Below are 18770 nucleotides of genomic sequence, written 5' to 3' on the forward strand. Positions count from 1 at the left end.
TATATTATCACATTTATGGAAATAATTAAAAAGGAGTAAATCCTCAAAATGATCGTCTACAAAGGTTTATTACAATAGCTTTACCTTTTAAGATCATTGAATACAAAGACTTCGTTATTATTATGATTATAAATCATGTGAATAATAGGATTTAAATAAATCGACATGCATCTCAATGAACATTGCTATTTCTTCAATAACTTACCATTTTTTTACAAGTGTGTTTCCCACGATAGGTATGACAATTACGACGTTACGTATTACAGAAAAATAATTGTTACTCTATCATATGATCTTTTGTCATTTAACGTATTCGTTATCGTTATCTGATATATTATATCAGGAAATCGGAGAAAGAACAATAATTTAATGAAAATTTTTTTTCACTTTTTATTACTATAAAAATTGCAATTTAGGTCTTTCATTTTTTTTTCAATTTTCCTTTCAATTATTATGAAAATAAAAATTTAAAAGATAACACGTTTTGGTTGTTTCCGAATTCCGACAAATAACTTGAAAATAAAAAAATTGATATAAATTTACCCCCTAATTTTAAGCGTAATTTTTTTTTTTAAAAAAAAAATTTCCCACCCTTTTTTACGTTATCGTTTAAATATCGAGTAAAATCACCTTCGTGTACTGTTCTTCATAAGTCAATTTCGTTTTACAACATGGCATGTTTGAAAATATTTTCTGGCGTCTTTCCTGAAATTATGGAAGAAATCATACGATATCTTCGTAATGATTTTTCAACTTTACATTCATGTATATTAGTTAATAGACTCTGGTGTCGTTTAACAATTCCATTATTATGGGAGGACCCATTTTCAATTGCTACTAGAAATTTCCATTTTATTGAAATTTATTTACATGAATTAAATAATGATGATAAAACAAAATTAATAAATTATAGAATGAAAAATGATATAATTCCTTTAAATACATTATTTAATTATTCTAGTTTCATTAAAAAGTTAAACACAAAACATATTATTTATATCATAGAAATTTGGATTAAAGAAGCTAGAAGTTTAACAAATAAAGATCGTGCAGGTTATAAATATAAGGAATGTACGAGATTAGTTTATGAATTCTTATTTAAAATATTTACAAATAATGCAAATTTAAATACTTTTGAAATTGTTTTAATGGGATATCGATGGGATTTATCTTTTTTTTTTGAAGATATATTTAATACTTCATTAAGTAATCCAAATTTCATACGTAATATTAAAAATTTAACGCTCTATGTATCATATAAAAATGCTGTTACAACAATAGAATATTTAAGAATTGAACAATTTTTATCATTAATTTCTTCTAAATGTAATTTAATTACATCACTTGATCTTCGACTTGATTATAATGAAAATATTATTAATAATGATAATAATATATTCAAAAAATTTACTTCTGATATAATTAAATCACAAAATGGTATTAAAAAGATATTATTTAATGGTGATTCATTTGATATTTTAGATAAATTATATTTATTAAAAAATTTAAATAATCCTAATTTATTAAAAACAATTATATTTAATGAGATTAATTTTACAAATATTAATATTAATATAATTGAAATATTAGAAAAATTAAATGGTTTAGAATCTTTTCATATTCTTAATTGTAAATTAAATTTTGATAATATTCAACAATTAATTAATATTACTAAACCATTTAAATTAAGATCTTTATTTATAAATATGATTGTTGTTAACATTGAACAATTTCAATTATTATTAGAAGTATATGGTAAATATTTAGAAAATATTAAATTTGGAAAATTATCAGATAATGAATCAAAAGAAAAATTAATCAATTTAATGATAAAATATTGTCCAAAAATACGTTATTTTGAATTACATAAATCTGTCGATGATCGAAATATTCATTCAACATTTAATTTGATTAAGAATATTGGATATAATCTTAATTATCTTGATATTAATTTCCCTCAAAATTTTAATCTTTGTTCAATTATTTTACAAGAATTAGGACAAATACTTCCTAAAAAATTAAAATATTTAAATTTAAATATTATAATTAATCTTAATGATTTTAAAATATTTTTAAATAATTCTAAAAATACTTTTATAGAAAAATTATTAATTCTTAATAATAATTCGAATGATGAAAATGATGAAAGGATTTTAATTTATTTAAAAGAACATAATATGAAAATTAAGAGATTAAATTATTTAGCTTACGTTAAAGGAAATGGTGTAAATTTATCTTGTATGAAGAATGAAGCAAAAGAATTTAGATCTTATGGTATTCAGATTTTAAATTATAATGATTCATCTATACAATTTGTAGATTTTGTAAAAGAAATGTATTAGTTTTTTTTTTTAATTTTAAATGTCGTCATTATTTAATAAAATTATCTTTTAATCACGCGAGACGTACTTTTGTAAATTTTAACGGAAATATGACGTCATCACATCCATCAAGGAATCTGTGTATCGGATTATCCGATATCACAATCAAAATAAGATTATTATTATTATTGTCCGAGTCCAGAACTACAAAAACAAGTAGTATGCATTTATAAATGGGGCGAATGGGGCGTAAGTGAAAATGATCGACGTTACCTGACGTCATTTGATCAGTTGCTAAAGACTGACACTAACGCTGTGTTCTAACGAGTAACAATGCGCACCAAAACTTCGGTATTCGTTCCATTAATTTTCGTATATATTATAACAAGATCAACAACTGTTAAATTCCACGCCTTTGATATTTAATCGTGTCAATCATTATCCCCGAACCATCCTCGTATCTAACACGTTTTTTTACCCATAATTTCTGATAAAATATTTCTATCACGATATTTTATTAAATTGCAAGGTTATTTACTAATTACTATCGAAAAATATTCAATACAATTAATCAAAATATTATTTATTTTAAATATTGACTTTATTTATAAGTAAATAAAAAATACAGTAAATACAAAATAAACCCTAGATAAAAAGCTATAAAAACCCTTAGTTTACTAAAATATTAATACTAATCCACTACTACTAGAACCCATTATTTCAACAACCTGATTCACTAAATTCTATTATTTCAACTCCTTTAGCTTTAATCCTATTCAATAATTTTAATTCCTCATCATTCAATTCTTTATTCAATTTCACCATACCAAGAACTTTTAAATTATTGTTACTTCTTTCAATATAATTTAAAACAATTTTAAGAAATTCTATTTCAATAATTTGATTTAAATTAAGTATTTCAAAATTATTATGACAATTTTCTAAAAATTCCTTAAATTTTAAAAAATTATTAAAATTATGAGAATAAACATAAATAGAAATTTCACTAATATTAATAGGTATATTATTTGCTAAATTTATAAAGAGTTTATCAATATTATAAAAAATACTAATACTTAACATTCTTGTTCTTAAATTTTTAAAAAGTTGTATCACTGATAATTCTATATTTAAAGAAATCGTTATTTTTAAAAAATTAAGATTTGGACAATAAATTGATATATTTTCAATAAGTGAACTTGTTGGGGTTTCAATTACTAATAATAATCTTTGTAATGATGCTCCAAAATATTTGATCATTAAAGTTATAACTTCAATATCCCATTTATTTTGTTTAAAAATTAATTCCTTGAGATTAAATAAAGCTAAATCTAAACCCTCCAATTGTTTTAATAATATACCTCTACATTGTTCAAATTTTAAATATTTTAAATTATATAAATTATTAAAACTTTTTAATTCAATATTACTAAAATCCGCGTCTATAAATTCAATATGAACTAAAGAATTCTTTTGAAATTCTAAAGATAAAAGAATATTATTTAATAAAAAATTACAATTCCATAATTCAAATATTTTAAGTTTGTTATGCATTTGAATAATTGTACAAAGCTTTTCTAAAGTATTAGTAGTAGTATTGATCAAATCATCGAAAGTATCATGTTGAAATAATGATCTATGAATTTTAGGTAATTTAATTGTTAATTTACTAGAATTTAAATAATTATTTGATATATTCCTTAAAAATTCTTGTTCAATTTCTCCTTTTAAATGAAATTCTAATGATAAAGAATTTAATCTTGTTAAATTTAAAGGGAAATTTTGAAAATTATAATTTTTAAAATTTTCTTTATAAAATAAATTGAACGAAATATATAATTGTTTAATGTTTCTACTTTGTCTTAAAATTGATCGAAGAAATATTGGAATAATATCATCATATATTTTTTGAAAAATTGTTAAATCTGAACAATATTTAACAAACCATCTATAAATAATAGAATTTATTATATTACTATTATAATTTTCTAAATATTTTGGATATTCGAATAATGGTTTGTATTCTTTATTAAAATTAATATAATTAATCTGTTTTAATCCTAATTGTTTCTTCAATTGTAAAATTTCTGCTTTATTAAAGCAAAGAATTAATGTTAAAGTGATTAGACAACTTTTTTCCGTTACTTTTACAAAAGGATTTGCGTAAAGCAATGGTATGGTTGATTTACACCAAAATCGATTGACTAATAAACATTTAAATAAAGTTGAACGATCATCTTGAAGGTATTGTAAAATGGAATGAATACTATCATCTGTTAAATAAATCATAATTTTTATCTTTAAAAAAAAAATTTAGGAAGGAAAAAAAATATAAAGTTATTATCGGAGTATTCGGAACAAATTAATTATTATATCCCAATTATAGAAGTCACATGGTTGTACATTATTTTGTAATACCGTAACACATTGTAGGTATTTCCATGAAACTTAAAATTAGAATTAGTAAATTATTTTTGTAATTTGTTCGATAATAATAAAAATTCATTTACAATTATTCCTGGTTTACTTGTTGGTTTCAGGAATAATTAGAAAGCAATTTAGAGTTATCGAATAGAAGGTTGAAATAACATGAATAAAATCCTTCATTGGTTCAATTCCACGTGATGATCAACATTGATTTAGCCATTAAATTAGTCGATCATTCTATATAAGGATTATAATTAATTTCCATAATTAGAAGCGATTTTATTAATCGATTAATCGTTTCTTCTAAAATTAGATTTTCGAAGTGCATCATTGCAGAATTGCAGGAAAATTTTCAATGATCACATATTTAACATATAAATCCAGCCAGAATTTAAGATTTTTGCGTAACACTATTCAAAATTTCGCTTAACTGATAACGCTAATATCCGTAACAAAATTTTGTGTGACAGTTCTTAAGCGCGGAAATCCGCGGATCGGATTTCTGCGGATCATCCGTTGGATATCCGGATCAAACATAGTATGATCATCCGCGGATACTGATTGACGGATGGAAATTATCCGCGAATTGTAACACTACCTTTTACCTGGTGGCTAAACTGTTTATACGATATCATGTGATTTCTAATTTCGTAATTCGGGCCGGCACTATAGTTTCGATTTTTATTCGATAATCGAGTTTAATCGGATTTTCGATTAATTCGATTTAGCCAATCCCTATATATACTGTATACTATTAAAATCTATTACATCATATAAATGCCACTGAATGATTAACGTGCAATAAAACTATATTTTCTGAATCTTTAGCTTCTTGTGCATCAATTTCAAGTGCCTCGTCCAGTTGACTACAATAAATGGATGAGAAAGAATTTTACTAGTAAAATAATAGACATACAGTATTGTTTATAGTAAGTTTACTGTCTTAAATTTAAAAAGTAAACACTAAAAGCACAAGTTTTCATTATTTAATTAAAAAACTGTTGATTATTAATTTTTATTTATTTTATTATAGGTTTTATGAGTTGAACTGTATATTTTATATTATTTATTTTATTTTATGAATTGAACTATATATTTTATAATAATGAGGTCATGTCACTCATGTGTCTTTAAAATTATTTTGATATAATTATATCATAATAATTTTAGTTATTAGAGTCTCGTTTGCTATTTTAAAAATCAAAATTTATATCAAATTGAATCACAGGAAACAGGTATTAATTTTTGAATTGTTAATTAGTAATTATAATTTTTTATTTTATGAACTCTTTCCGGTCGATCTCTTAACCAATTTTTTTACGAAAGAAAAATTATAATTTTATTTTTTTTGAATATTATAGACACATACAACATGGATAAAATAGTTGAAAATAATGACAAAGAGGTCCCGACGTGGGTTACTCGATCGAAAACGAATAGTTTAGGCCAGTTTTTCAAGAACTTCGAGGATATTTACGACACTTATTTAGTAGAAGTAATAAAGTGCAAAAAACACGATGAATATGTCGAGTTAGAAGACAAACTAATAGGACCTTCTAACATAATAAAACCAGGAAAAATACCAGTACGCCTTAACAAGCCGGATACGCAAGTGCCAACGGTAGTTTATTTCCTAACGGTTTTCTTAATGAAATGGACAGGACTAGCTACGATGAAAATAATAGAAGAATTTATAGAGTGTCACGTGAAAGCTGAAATGGAAACTGAACGAATGGAATATGAAAAAAAAACGACTGCGGCTGAACTTGATGAACTCAAATGTGAATACGACGCACTTTCAACAGCTTTTGACGAGCTCAAGAAAAATTCAGCAGATAGTAGTCTAACAAATGGATTGGCGATCAACGATTTAGAAGGAAGGATTAGAAAATCAGAAGATGACGTTATGATAAAAGAAAATAAAATTAGAAATTTGGAAGCCGATGTTACAGCAAAGGAACAAATCATATTGGAAAAAAGCGAACAAATTAATATGCTTTGGGAAAAGATAAGGGGATTGGATACTAATATGGAAAAAACAACGTGTCATAATGCGGATATGGATTTAGATAAGAAACAGACAAAGAAAAAACGCCCAACAAAAAGAGAAAAAGGGCGCGAACACAACATACTCCAAATGGAATGATCGGTGAAATCAAAAGGGGACCGATCGACGATAACAGAAAAGGAGATCTGGAAAAATATTATGCCGAACAATCACGTGATTTAACTTTCTACGACATACCAGCATACTGGAGTGATGAAGAGATTTTTAATTCACTTGACGCAAATGTAGGACAGATTGAATATATGAGAACAAAACGGTGTCACAAATATAAGACGGTTAAAACAACACTACGCCTTACCAAAAAATATGAAGAAATATACAAAAAGGGCGGGGTGAATGTTATTTTAACTAGGAAAAACCGTACACATTATGTTAGAATGCTTGACTCAAGATGGTCGTATGCTGAGATTAAGAAAAAATTTCGTTGGCAAGTTTGTAAACGAATAGAGGACGATAATCAAGAGGATGATTGTTCGATTATTAGATATTTTGCAAAAACTTATAGGGCTACATTTGGAAAAATTATTAGAGTTAACGGTATACGTTACATCATTTTATATTTTAGTACAGAGGATATTTTAATGAAAGCGGTATCGGACTCGTTACAAACATATGAAGTAGGGCTAGAATTATTAATCAAAAAAGAAAATGATTTTATAGACGATACAGGTGAGCTAAACGAGATCAATAAAACACTGAAATGGAGAAATACAACAACCTCAAGAGCACGTGGTCTACGCACGGAGCAAGAACAATATAAAGGAACACCTGAAAATTTTGCTTCGTCAAGTAGAAGACAATAACAATGGAGGTAACTAGAATTAGATAAAATAGTAAAACTAGAAAAAACAACATATAATAGTTAGACGTATTTAGATTAAATAATTTAGTATAGTTTAGAATAGATTAAAAAGAGAACAAATTTTTTAGTAAATACTTAGTCAATATTGGAATTTCGTGAATAGCACGCTGGTTACGTTAGTTTACACTTTAGAAAGAATTCTAAAGTTTTTATATGGAGAGGTGTAGTTAGAAATAACTAGCTTCAATGTATTTTTTTGTATTTACTAGTTAATGTAATGCGTTATAATTTACTAATAAAATGAATCAAATACGTTTATAAAAAAAAAAAAAAAAAAAAAATTTTTTATTTTATAATTTAATTTGAGTTGCTTTTTATGTTGTAAGAATGGCTTACGTTATAGCTTTATTTTATGGGTGAAATTTTCTATCGTTGAAAGAGTTGTAAATTTAAAAAAATTTTTTCTTCGGATCGCGTAGTCACGTGATTTGTATTTCGTAATTTATTGGAGCGAATGGAGCGTGGACCACTGGACCATGATCCAGATGCTTATCCTGGACCATCAAATTTGATTGATGGGGATTGTTTTGTGTAACATTTGTCTTTGAAAAAATTTTGCGATGTTATTAAAAAAAGGGAGTGAGGAAAATTCAATTCCTCAAAATAATTTTTTGAGCGAAACAATTAACAATTTTTTGTTTGAATAGAAAATTTTATAATATTATATGCTAGAATAGATTGTAAATAAAATTTTGTCCATAATTTCATAAATAAATATAAATAATTAATTATTAAAATATTTCTATCTCTCATAATAGTTTCAAGAGTGTTCCAATGTAAAAATTATGTCCAGCAGAATTAGTATAATCGTGAAAATTCCATAGCTCTATGATAAAAAATAGCAATATTAGAAATATTATTATTCAACTATGATATAACCAAAAATATTATTTTTTTTAAATAAAAGATAAAAATGGAATATGGAAACATGAAGGGGAGAATAAGTATCTGGACCAGTGACCAATTATTGGCTTATCGTCACGTAAGTGAATGGATTTAAAAATACTTAATTTTTTTTTTGGCCGTAAATTATATTAATCAATACTAGAGAAAAAATTTGGTATTAGACCTTCGATCTTAGGACACGTGACCGCAGTTGCATACTTCTGGCCCGCATTATATAACTCTGACCAGAATTATGGTCCAAATAATTTTCCGGCCTTAGTCGGTTAATCGTCTTAAAATTAATTATCTGGTTAATATTAACTGGTTCCAACTTCTAGTTATGAAAAGAGAAAATTCATAGCGTACATAATCTATTTGCCAATTTCCAAAAATAATACTGTGTATTTATCAATTGCTTTCTAGCCCTATAAAAAATTTTATCCGTTATTTCTGTAAAAACTCCGTAAAAATGAATCTTTCACGGATCCATTCACGGAAAATGTAAATCAATCGATAAATTCCGTAATATAAGGTTATTAATTCCGGAAATATGAGCCTTTTACGGAAAAAAAATGGAATATAAAAAACGGAACGGATCGACTTTTTTACAGGATCTCTTCTTTAAATTAAAAACAATCCCACATTCTCAATATTACGTGTAAAAATATTTTCAGATGAATAATCGTACTAAATGAATACAACTAGTATGAGATTTATGCTAGTGAAATATTTTTGTAAGAATGAAAGAATCGGGATAGCGGCGCGTCGGTCTTATCAGTTTACCCGTTAATTTTGTAATTTTTACATCCCTACATCTTAGAAATAAGTAAAGTTCTTTAAACTGGTATAAAAAACTTAGATATTAAATTGTGTAATTTTAGCTGGAGGTGTAGAGCGTAATTTTGATACTTTGATTAGTAAGACTTTTCTTGAGAGAAAAATTGAAGTTATTCGTCACGTCATAGAATTATTATAAGTAACATGATATACTGTATAGGTGATATGTTTAAAGTACTAACTACGGTATTTTTGTGATGAAATTATTATTTAATCACTCTCTTCCTCTTTACAATATAATTTCAACACTTCGACCAAATAAAGCATGTCCTGAGAAGAGAAGAGGTATGGTAAGAAATTCTTGTATATCAGGAAGTTTTTGCCATTTAAAATCTGCAGAGAATTCTACGTAGCGTGGAACCATCATGGAAATCTAAGTAGAACCAATATTTTCCGAATATCGTGTCATCCTGTGACGATATCTAATTAAAATTTATTTTTACTCACCTCAGGAACCGAACCAAATACCTTGACTTATACTATTAATAAGTCATATCTCACGTACCTAGTAGATTATATCTTATATTTATTCTTGAGCTGCAAAAAAAAAAAAAATTTATTATATAATAAAATATTCGTTCTATATTCTTTCTATTTAATTTATATCTGTATGTTTTAACTAGCACTGTTATACTGTGCTATTAACAATTTCTTGAACTCCGCAGCAATATCTGCGGATGAATCCCACATATCCTGCTAAAGAATTCTATGGTGGTATTTCTACTACGAAATATGTGGTTTTGTGTGGATACTTGTCCACGCAATTTGATAGTATGTAGGATTCCACGTATTTCCAAACTAACCTACGTGGTTTTTGGTGGATCGATCTACCTAAAAATTTCCTGATGTAAAATTTCCTTTAAGGATAATCAATATATGAAAATATTGTTATTTTAACATTTAAAAAAGGTAGACAATATATCTATTTTTTAAAAAAATGAATCATAATGATTTAATTTTATTTGCTTAAAAAAAAAAATATTACTGTAATCAATAAATTATTGTTAACGTTTGTTTGTTTAAAATAAATGATATGAATTCGACTTTATTTAATGAGTAAAATAATATAAAATAAAAATTGTAAATAAAATAAAATATACTATCTCAAGAGCCTTAAAATGCAAATTTACATAGATCGTGATAGATAGTATTATAATGAACTATTTCAACTCCTTTGGCTTTAATTAGATTCAATAATTTTAATTCCTCATCATTTAATTCTTTACCCAATTTCATCATACCAAGAACTTTTAAACTATTGTTACTTCTTTCAATATAATTTAAAACAATCTTAAGAAATTCTAATTCAATAATATAATTTAAACTAATCATTTCAAACCTATTGTGACAATTTTCTAAAAATTCCTTAAATTTTAAAAACTTACTGGAATTACGAGAATAACTAAATAAAAAAATTTTGCCAATATTAATTGATATATTATTTGCTAAATTTATAAAAAATTTATCAGTATCATAAAGAGTAGTAATACTTAATATTCTCGTTCTTAAATTTTTAAAAAGTTGTATCACTGATAAATCAACACGTAAACAAATTCTTATTTTTAAAAAAATAAGATTTGGACAATACATTGATATATTTTCAATAAGAGATTTTGTTGGGGTTTCAACTAATAATCTTTGTAATGATGCACCTAGATATTTGATCATTAAAGATGTGACATCAACATTCCAATAATTGAGTTTAAATGATAGTTCCTTGAGCTTAAATGAAGAAAAATTTAAACTCTCACATTGATTTAATAATATACCTTTACAATATTCAAATTTTAAATATTCTAAATTATATAAATAATTAAATCTTTTTAAACTAACATTACTAAAGTCGCATGCTGTAAATTCAACATAAACTAAAGAATGCTTTTGAAATTCTAAAGACAAAAGAATGTCATTTAATAAAGAATGACAATCCCATATCTTAAACATTTTAAGTTTGTTTTGCACTTGAATAATTGTACAAAGCTTTTCTAAAGTAGTAGTAGTAATGATCAAGTCATTGGAAGTGTCATGTTGATATGGTCTTGCGAGCTTAATTAGTAATTTGCTAGCATTTGTACAGATATTTGTTATATTCCTTAAAAATTCTTGTTCAATTTCTTCATTAACAGTACTATGATCAGTACCACTTGGTTGAAAATTTTGAAAATTTAATGATAATAAATTTAATTTTGTTAAATTTGAAGTGAAATTTTGAAAATTAAAATTTTTAAAACTTTCTTTATAAAATAAATTTATCGAAATATCTAATTGTTTAATGTTTCTACTTTGACGTAAAATTGATTGAAGAAATATTGGAATAATCTCATAATATAATTTTTTAAAAATTGATAAATCTGAAACATATTTAACAAACCATTTGTAAATAACAGAACTTATTGTATTATTATTATAATTTTCTAAATATTTTGGATATTCAAATAAAGGTTTGTGTTCTTTATCAAAATTAATATTATTAATCTGGTTTGATCCTAGTTGATTCTTCAATTGTAAAATTTCTGCTTTATTAAAGCATAAAATTAAGGTCAGGGTTATTGAATAATTTTTTTCGGTTATATTTGCAAAAGGATTTGCATAAAGCAAAGGAATAGTTGATTTACACCAAAATCGATTAACTAATAAACATTTAAATAAAGTTAAACGGTCATCTTGAAGGTGTTGTAAAATGTAATAAATACAATCATCCGTTAAATAAGGCAAAGTCATCTTAGGAATGAAGGGAGAAAAAATTTTCACGGAGTATCGGAGTAAGCCCAATTTTAGGACTATTTTAGGTCATATGGCTGTACATTACTTTTGTAATACTGTAGCACATGTTTATAAGCAGGGTCCAGATGATTGACATTCCAGGGAACTACTGTACGGTAAGTTTAGTAAAACCCTAACAGGTGACACTACTGTAGGCTTTTTGTTATTAAGTGGTTCGATAATAATAAAAATCATATAGGGCTATTCTTGGTTAACATGTTGAAATTATCTGTTATAAATAAAGGTTGGAACCGTTCAAAAAAACCTTAAATTTTTTTTTTTTTTTGCTGTAAATTATATCCATCTGATTCTACTCACATATTTAGTTACAAGGGGATCCTATTTCATTATTGCCGTTTTCAGAAATGTTGACAATCTGAAATTTTGACCATTTTATACCGAACACACCGAACACACCGTGAACACATACAAAAAATTATGCAAACTTGAAGTATTCATGCATAACTTTATATAAAAACTATTTTTGTCACTTTTTAGATATGAATAAAATTGAAAATATGAAAATTTGTACCGAACACACACCGAACACAAACGAACACACCGAACACACCGAACATTGGCAAATACAAGCAAATACAAGTGAATACATATATGCAAATAATATAATTTTTATACATTTTTTTATGCACACTACCTAAAAATATATTACTAAAGTTTTAATTTTGCTTTTTTTAAAGGAAAATTTGTTTTTTTTTAATTTTAATTGCTGTGTTCGGTGTGTGTTCGGTGTGTTCGATTTATAGAAATGATCGACATTCTAATGTCAACATTTCTGAAAACGGCAATAATTTCGTTTTAAAATCAAAAAATGAAAAAATTGGTTCGATTTTGATCACGTGACCGCAGGTGTATACTTCTGGCCCGCATTATATATCTCTGACCAGAATTATGGTCCAAATAATTTTACCAGCCTTAGTCGGTAATTACTAATTATCTGATTAACATTAACAGGTTCCAACTTCTACTAGTTATGAAAAGAGAAAATTTATAGCATACATAATCGCCAATTTCCAAAAATAATACTGTGTATATTGCTTTCTCTTTTTAAATTAATAAAGACAATCCCACATTCACAATATTACGTGTAAAAAAATATTTTCAGATGAATAATCGTGCTAAATGAATACAAACTAGTATGAGATTTATGCTAGTGAAATATTTTTGTAAGAATGAAAGAATCGGGATAGTGGCGTGTCGGTCTTATTGGTTTACCCGTTAATTTTGTAAATTTTACATTCCTGCATCTTAGAAATAAGTAAAGTTCTTCAACTGGTAGTATGAAAAACTTAGATATTAAATTTTGTAATTTTAGCTGGAGATGTAGAGCATAATTTTGATACTTTGACTAGTAAAACTTTTCTTGGGAGACAAATTGGAGTTATTCTTCACGTCATAGAATTATTAAGTAACATGTACTGGATAAGTGATATGAGCATTATCAGTTTAAAGTACTAACTACTATGGTATTTATGTGATAAATTATTATTTAATCACTCTTCCTATTTACAATATAATTTCAATTTTCAACACTTTAACCAAATAAAGCATGTCCTGAGAAGAGAAGAGTTATGGTAAGAAATTCTGATTAAAATCTGCAGAGAATTTTACATAGCGTGAAACCATCATGGAAATCTAAGTAGAACCAATATTTCCTGTGACGAAACATGTGGAGTGGGATTCACAGAGTTCACACGTGGATTGATGTCTAATTATATTTATTTTTACTCACCTTAGGAACTGAACCAAATACCTCAACTTATACTATTAATAAGTCGTACCTCATGATCTAACCACTATACTATTTGATTTTTTTTAATAATTACCTAGATTATATCTTATATTTATTCTTGAGCCGCAAGAAAAAAAATTTATTATATAATAAAATATTCGTTCTATGATATTCTTTCTATTTAATTTATATCTGTATGTTTTAACTAGTAGCACTGTTATACTGTGCTATTAACAATTTCTTGGAATTCCGCAGCAATATCTGCAGATGAATCCCACATATCCTGCTAAAGAATTCTATGATGGTATTTCTACTATGAAATGTGTGGTTTTGTGCGGATACTTGTCCACGCAATTCGATGTGTAGAATTCCACGTGTTTTCAGACTAACCTACGTGGTTTTTAGTGGATCGATCTACCTAAAAATTTCCTGATGTAAAATTTCTTTTAAGAATAATCAATATATGAAAAATTTTGTTATTTTAACATTTAAAAAAGGTAGACAATATATCTATTTTTTTTTTAAAAAAAAATCATAATGATTTAAATTTATCTGCTTAAAATAAAAAAAATTACTGTAATCAATAAATTATTGTTAACATTCGTTTGTTTAAAATAAATGATATTAAATTTGACTTTATTTAATGAGTAAATAATATAAAATAAAAATTGTAAATAAATAAAATATACTATCTCAAGAGCCTTAAAATGCAAATTTACATAGATCGTGATAGATAGTACTATAATTAACTATTTCAACTCCTTTGGCCTTAATTAGATTCAATAATTTTAATTCCTCATCATTCAATTTTTTACATTTCATCATACCAAGAACTTTTAAACTATTGTTACTTCTTTCAATATAATTTAAAACAATCTTAAAAAATTCTAATTCAATAATATATTTTAAATTAATCATTTCAAACCTATTATGACAATTTTCTAAAAATTCCTTATATTTTTTATATTTTAAAAGCCTACTGGAATTACGAGAATAACTATTAATAAAAATTTTGTCAATATTAATTGATATATTATTTGCTAAATTTATAAAAAATTTATCAGTATCATCACAAAGAGTACTAATACTTAATATTCTCGTTCTTAAATTTTTAAAAAGTTGTATCACTGATAAATCTATATGCGAATCAATTATTATTTCTAAAAAAATAAGATTTGGACAGTATATTGATATATTCTTAATAAGAGAACTTGATGGGGTTTCAACTAATAATCTTTGTAATGATGCACCTAGATATTTGATCATTAAAGACGCGACATCAACATTCCAATAATTGTGTTTAAATGATAGTTCCTTGAGCTTAAATGAAGAAAAATTTAAACTCTCACATTGATTTAATAATATACCTTTACAAGATATAAATTTTAAATATTCTAAATTATATAAATAATTAAATCTTTTTAAACTAACATTACTAAAGTCACATGCTATAAATTCAACATGAACTAAAGAATGCTTTTGAAATTCTAAAGACAAAAGAATGTTATTTAATAAAAAATGACAATCCCATATCTTAAACATTTTAAGTTTGTTTTGCACTTGAATAATTGTACAAAGCTTTTCTAAAGTAGTAGTAGTAATGATCAAGTCATTGGAAGTGTCATGTTGATATAGTGGTCTTCGAATTTCAGGAAGCTCAATTATTAATTTGCTAGCATTTGTACAGAAATTTGCTATGTTTCTTAAAAATTCTTGTTCAATTTCTTTATTAACAGTATTATCAGTACCACTTGAATGAAAATTTAATGATAATGAATTTAATTTTGTTAAATTTGAAGTGAAATTTTGAAAATTAAAATTTTTAAAACTTTCTTCATAAAATAAATTTAACGAAATATCTAATTGTTCAATGTTTCTACTTTGACGTAAAATTGATTGAAGAAATATTGGAAAAATATTATCAACACAGAAAATTGGTAAATTTGGAATATATTTAGCAAACCATTTAGAAATAACAAAATTTATTATAAAATTATTACAATTTTTCAAATATTTTAAATATTTTGGATATTCAAATAAAGGTTTGTGTTCTTTATCAAAATTGTCAAAATTAATATTATTAATCTGGCTTAGTCCTAGTTGATTCTTCAATTGTATAATTTCTGCTTTATTAAAGCATAAAATTAAGGTCGAGGTTATTAAATAATTTTTTTCGGTTGTATTTGCAAAAGGATTTGCATAAAGTAAAGGAATAGTTGATTTACACCAAAATCGATTGACTAATAAACATTTAAATAAAGTTGAATGATCATTTTGAAGGTATTGTAAAATGTAATAAATACAATCATCCGTTAAATAAGGTAAAGTCATCTTAGGAATTAGAATGGAAAAAAAGTTTTCACGGAGTATCGGAGTAAGCCCAATTTTAGGTTATATGGCTGTACATTACTTTGTAATACTGTAGCACATGTTTATAAGCAGGGTCCAGATGATTGACATTCCAGGGTACTACTGTACGGTAAATTTAGTAAAACCCTAACACTACCGTAGGCTTTTTGTTATTAAGTAGTAAAAAATCGTATATGGCTATTCCTGGAAACCGTTCAAAAAAAACCTTTGTCTAATAACCGTTTGGATTAGTCTCCGTATAAATTTGAATTGTGTAACTTGAAATCCCGTGCCATATAATTAAAACCCGTGATATGCCTCCGCCTGATCTATTTATAGTCAAAAACTATTCGATCCATGTGCATTCCAATCAACCAATCCAATTTCAGTTAATAAAATTTTACCTTAATCGGAATTTTTTTTTTTGATTAATTTTTTTTGTCCGATTTTTTTTTTCAAATATTTGTAACTTTTCTTTCAGTTTAATTTTTTTTCAAACCAAAACCGAAAAATTTGTTTTTACTCATTTTTTTCCCGTTTAGGTTTAATTTTTTTTCCCAAACTGAAAAAATTTTTTTTTATTAAATAAAGTTCCCCATCCATCTACGGAATATCTCAAGATCCTATTACAGAAGATTATATTATAGTTTCTGAAAATAAATATTGCAAAAAATGTGATAAAGATCCCCATTGTTTTGGTCTTTTAAGACCAATTTTTTTTATATTATTTTTTTTTAGACCATATTGTTATTTTTTTTAAAAAAAAATTTTTTTTTTACTCTTTTTGGATCGGATTATTGTCCTTTTTTTTTCGGGATTTTTTTTCGGAAATTTCCCTTTTTTTCAAACTTATTTCTTTATCCTTTTTCTTTTCCCCAAATTTTTTTTTTAATTTTTTTTTCTTTTTCTTTCAAATTTTTTTATTATTAAATAAAAAATAAAATATTATATTAAATATATTTACAAATTATTATTTTTTTTAAAAAAATCAATATAACATATCAGATATAGGAAAATTAACAGACGTTGATAGAAAGATGAGTAAGATTTTTTCAATTAAATTGAACGCTGGATAAATAGTTTGATTTTCAAATTCATAAAAATCAATTAATCAATTATAAAATATGTAAAAATATCAATTTTTTTTGAAGAAATTGTTGATTTAATAATAGATTATTATAACCAAATCCATATCCGAAATTTGTTTCCGTTTTATTATCAATATTTGAGGAATTACTTTTCATTTAATTGGTTGGAAAATTTGAAAAAATTAATAATCTAGTTTTTTTTTTTTGACCTCTAAATAACCGCCAAATTTTTGAATAAAGATTTTAATTCAAATGGTTTAGTAAAATTAATAATTTATCGAGCAAAAATGAGCATCAAAAGAATAATAATAAATGAAATGAATTGATTCTAATACATTTAATTATTCAAATATTTTTCCTAAGTTGGTTATAAGTTTAAGATTGACGTAATATAAAATAAGAAATAAAATTTATAATTAATTAATAGTATTTTCATAATATTAAAGTTTTTTCGAAAGTACTTCTAAAAAATTAAACAAAAAAATGAGGGTGAATGGAAAAATAGGGAGAGTAAAAGGGAATAAAAGAAACGAAGGGGGAGTGATGGAAGAACGAAATGGAGCAAAGGGGAATAAAAAAATTGAAAGGAACGAAGGGTAGTGTAAAGGCATGAAAAAGACGAAAGGAACGAAGAGGAAATAAAAAACAACGGAAAAAATGAAGGAAGGGAAGAATAAAATGAGCAAAAGAAATGAAGAGACAAAAAAATGGAGAAGTGACGAAAATGAAGTTAGTAGGGAACGGAAATTACATGTAATAAATAAACAAAAACAAGAAAATAAAAAACATACCTTAGTAGTTACAAAGAAGAACCGAAAGACCTAAAAAGAATGAAATACAAAATGTAAGAAACGAAATCTTAAGAATGGAATAAAAAATAACTGATAAGAAGAAACGGCCATATAGTGCTGGTCATATCTTAATTGCAAAATCGAAAGAACCAAAGGACCTAAAAAACGAAATAAAGTTAGTAGGAAACAAAATGCAAGAAGCAAAAATGAAAAAAAAGCCGTGCAAAGGAGTGAAAGAACCTAAAGGAAAAAAGATTATCCGAATACGTTTTAAAAAAAATGAACAATGTAAGGCTGGGGTCCAATAACCTTACGTGAATATCCTTTTATTAAATGAAATAATTAATATTCATAATAAAAATGAATAAAAGTAATAAAATAAAAATAGAATTCATCTAATAAATGAATATTTTCCATGAAATTCAATTAAATAAATGATTTTCATGAAATCAACTAAAAATAATATTAAAAATAAAATACGATAATTTCTCCTTCCGTTTTTATAAAATAAAATTATTTCCCATAAAAATTCACCAAAACCCATTTTCAAAATTATTTCATTAATTATTTCCCAAAAATCCAAATAAACTTGGTACCTTCCGACTAACAGAACCTATAAAGGTTCAAGC

At 25.2% G+C, this 18770-nt stretch overlaps 6 protein-coding genes across 6 annotated transcripts; 3 read left to right on the forward strand and 3 right to left on the reverse strand.

The window, feature by feature from the left end:
- Nucleotides 1-363: 363 nt before the first annotated feature.
- OCT59_000126 (uncharacterized protein) lies at nucleotides 364-2342 on the forward strand (the record flags this gene model as incomplete). The annotated part of the gene is made up of 1 exon (XM_066138613.1): nucleotides 364-2342. The coding sequence occupies exon 1, from the start codon at nucleotides 672-674 to the stop codon at nucleotides 2340-2342; it is 1671 nt and encodes a 556-aa protein (XP_065988092.1). The 5' UTR covers nucleotides 364-671.
- Nucleotides 2343-3041: 699 nt separating this feature from the next.
- Nucleotides 3042-4660, reverse strand: OCT59_000127 (uncharacterized protein; the record flags this gene model as incomplete). Its single annotated transcript, XM_025332019.2, has 1 exon — nucleotides 3042-4660. Exon 1 carries the CDS (start codon nucleotides 4608-4610, stop codon nucleotides 3042-3044), a length of 1569 nt encoding a protein of 522 aa, XP_025178707.1. The 5' UTR covers nucleotides 4611-4660.
- A 923-nt stretch (nucleotides 4661-5583) lies between these two features.
- On the forward strand, nucleotides 5584-6894 carry OCT59_000128 (uncharacterized protein; the record flags this gene model as incomplete). The annotated part of the gene is made up of 3 exons (XM_066138614.1): nucleotides 5584-5677; nucleotides 5782-5983; nucleotides 6110-6894. Exon 3 carries the CDS (start codon nucleotides 6121-6123, stop codon nucleotides 6892-6894), a length of 774 nt encoding a protein of 257 aa, XP_065988093.1. The 5' UTR covers nucleotides 5584-5677; nucleotides 5782-5983; nucleotides 6110-6120.
- Nucleotides 6895-7193: 299 nt separating this feature from the next.
- OCT59_000129 (uncharacterized protein) lies at nucleotides 7194-7619 on the forward strand (the record flags this gene model as incomplete). The annotated part of the gene is made up of 1 exon (XM_066138615.1): nucleotides 7194-7619. One exon carries the CDS (start codon nucleotides 7194-7196, stop codon nucleotides 7617-7619), a length of 426 nt encoding a protein of 141 aa, XP_065988094.1.
- Nucleotides 7620-10513: 2894 nt separating this feature from the next.
- OCT59_000130 (uncharacterized protein) lies at nucleotides 10514-12121 on the reverse strand (the record flags this gene model as incomplete). The annotated part of the gene is made up of 1 exon (XM_025332018.2): nucleotides 10514-12121. The coding sequence occupies one exon, from the start codon at nucleotides 12119-12121 to the stop codon at nucleotides 10514-10516; it is 1608 nt and encodes a 535-aa protein (XP_025178702.1).
- A 2494-nt stretch (nucleotides 12122-14615) lies between these two features.
- Nucleotides 14616-16244, reverse strand: OCT59_000131 (uncharacterized protein; the record flags this gene model as incomplete). The annotated part of the gene is made up of 1 exon (XM_025332017.2): nucleotides 14616-16244. One exon carries the CDS (start codon nucleotides 16242-16244, stop codon nucleotides 14616-14618), a length of 1629 nt encoding a protein of 542 aa, XP_025178701.1.
- Nucleotides 16245-18770: the final 2526 nt, after the last annotated feature.

The sequence above is a fragment of the Rhizophagus irregularis genome, chromosome 1 (assembly GCF_026210795.1).
Source record: "Rhizophagus irregularis chromosome 1, complete sequence".
NCBI classification, from domain to species: Eukaryota; Fungi; Glomeromycota; class Glomeromycetes; order Glomerales; family Glomeraceae; genus Rhizophagus; species Rhizophagus irregularis.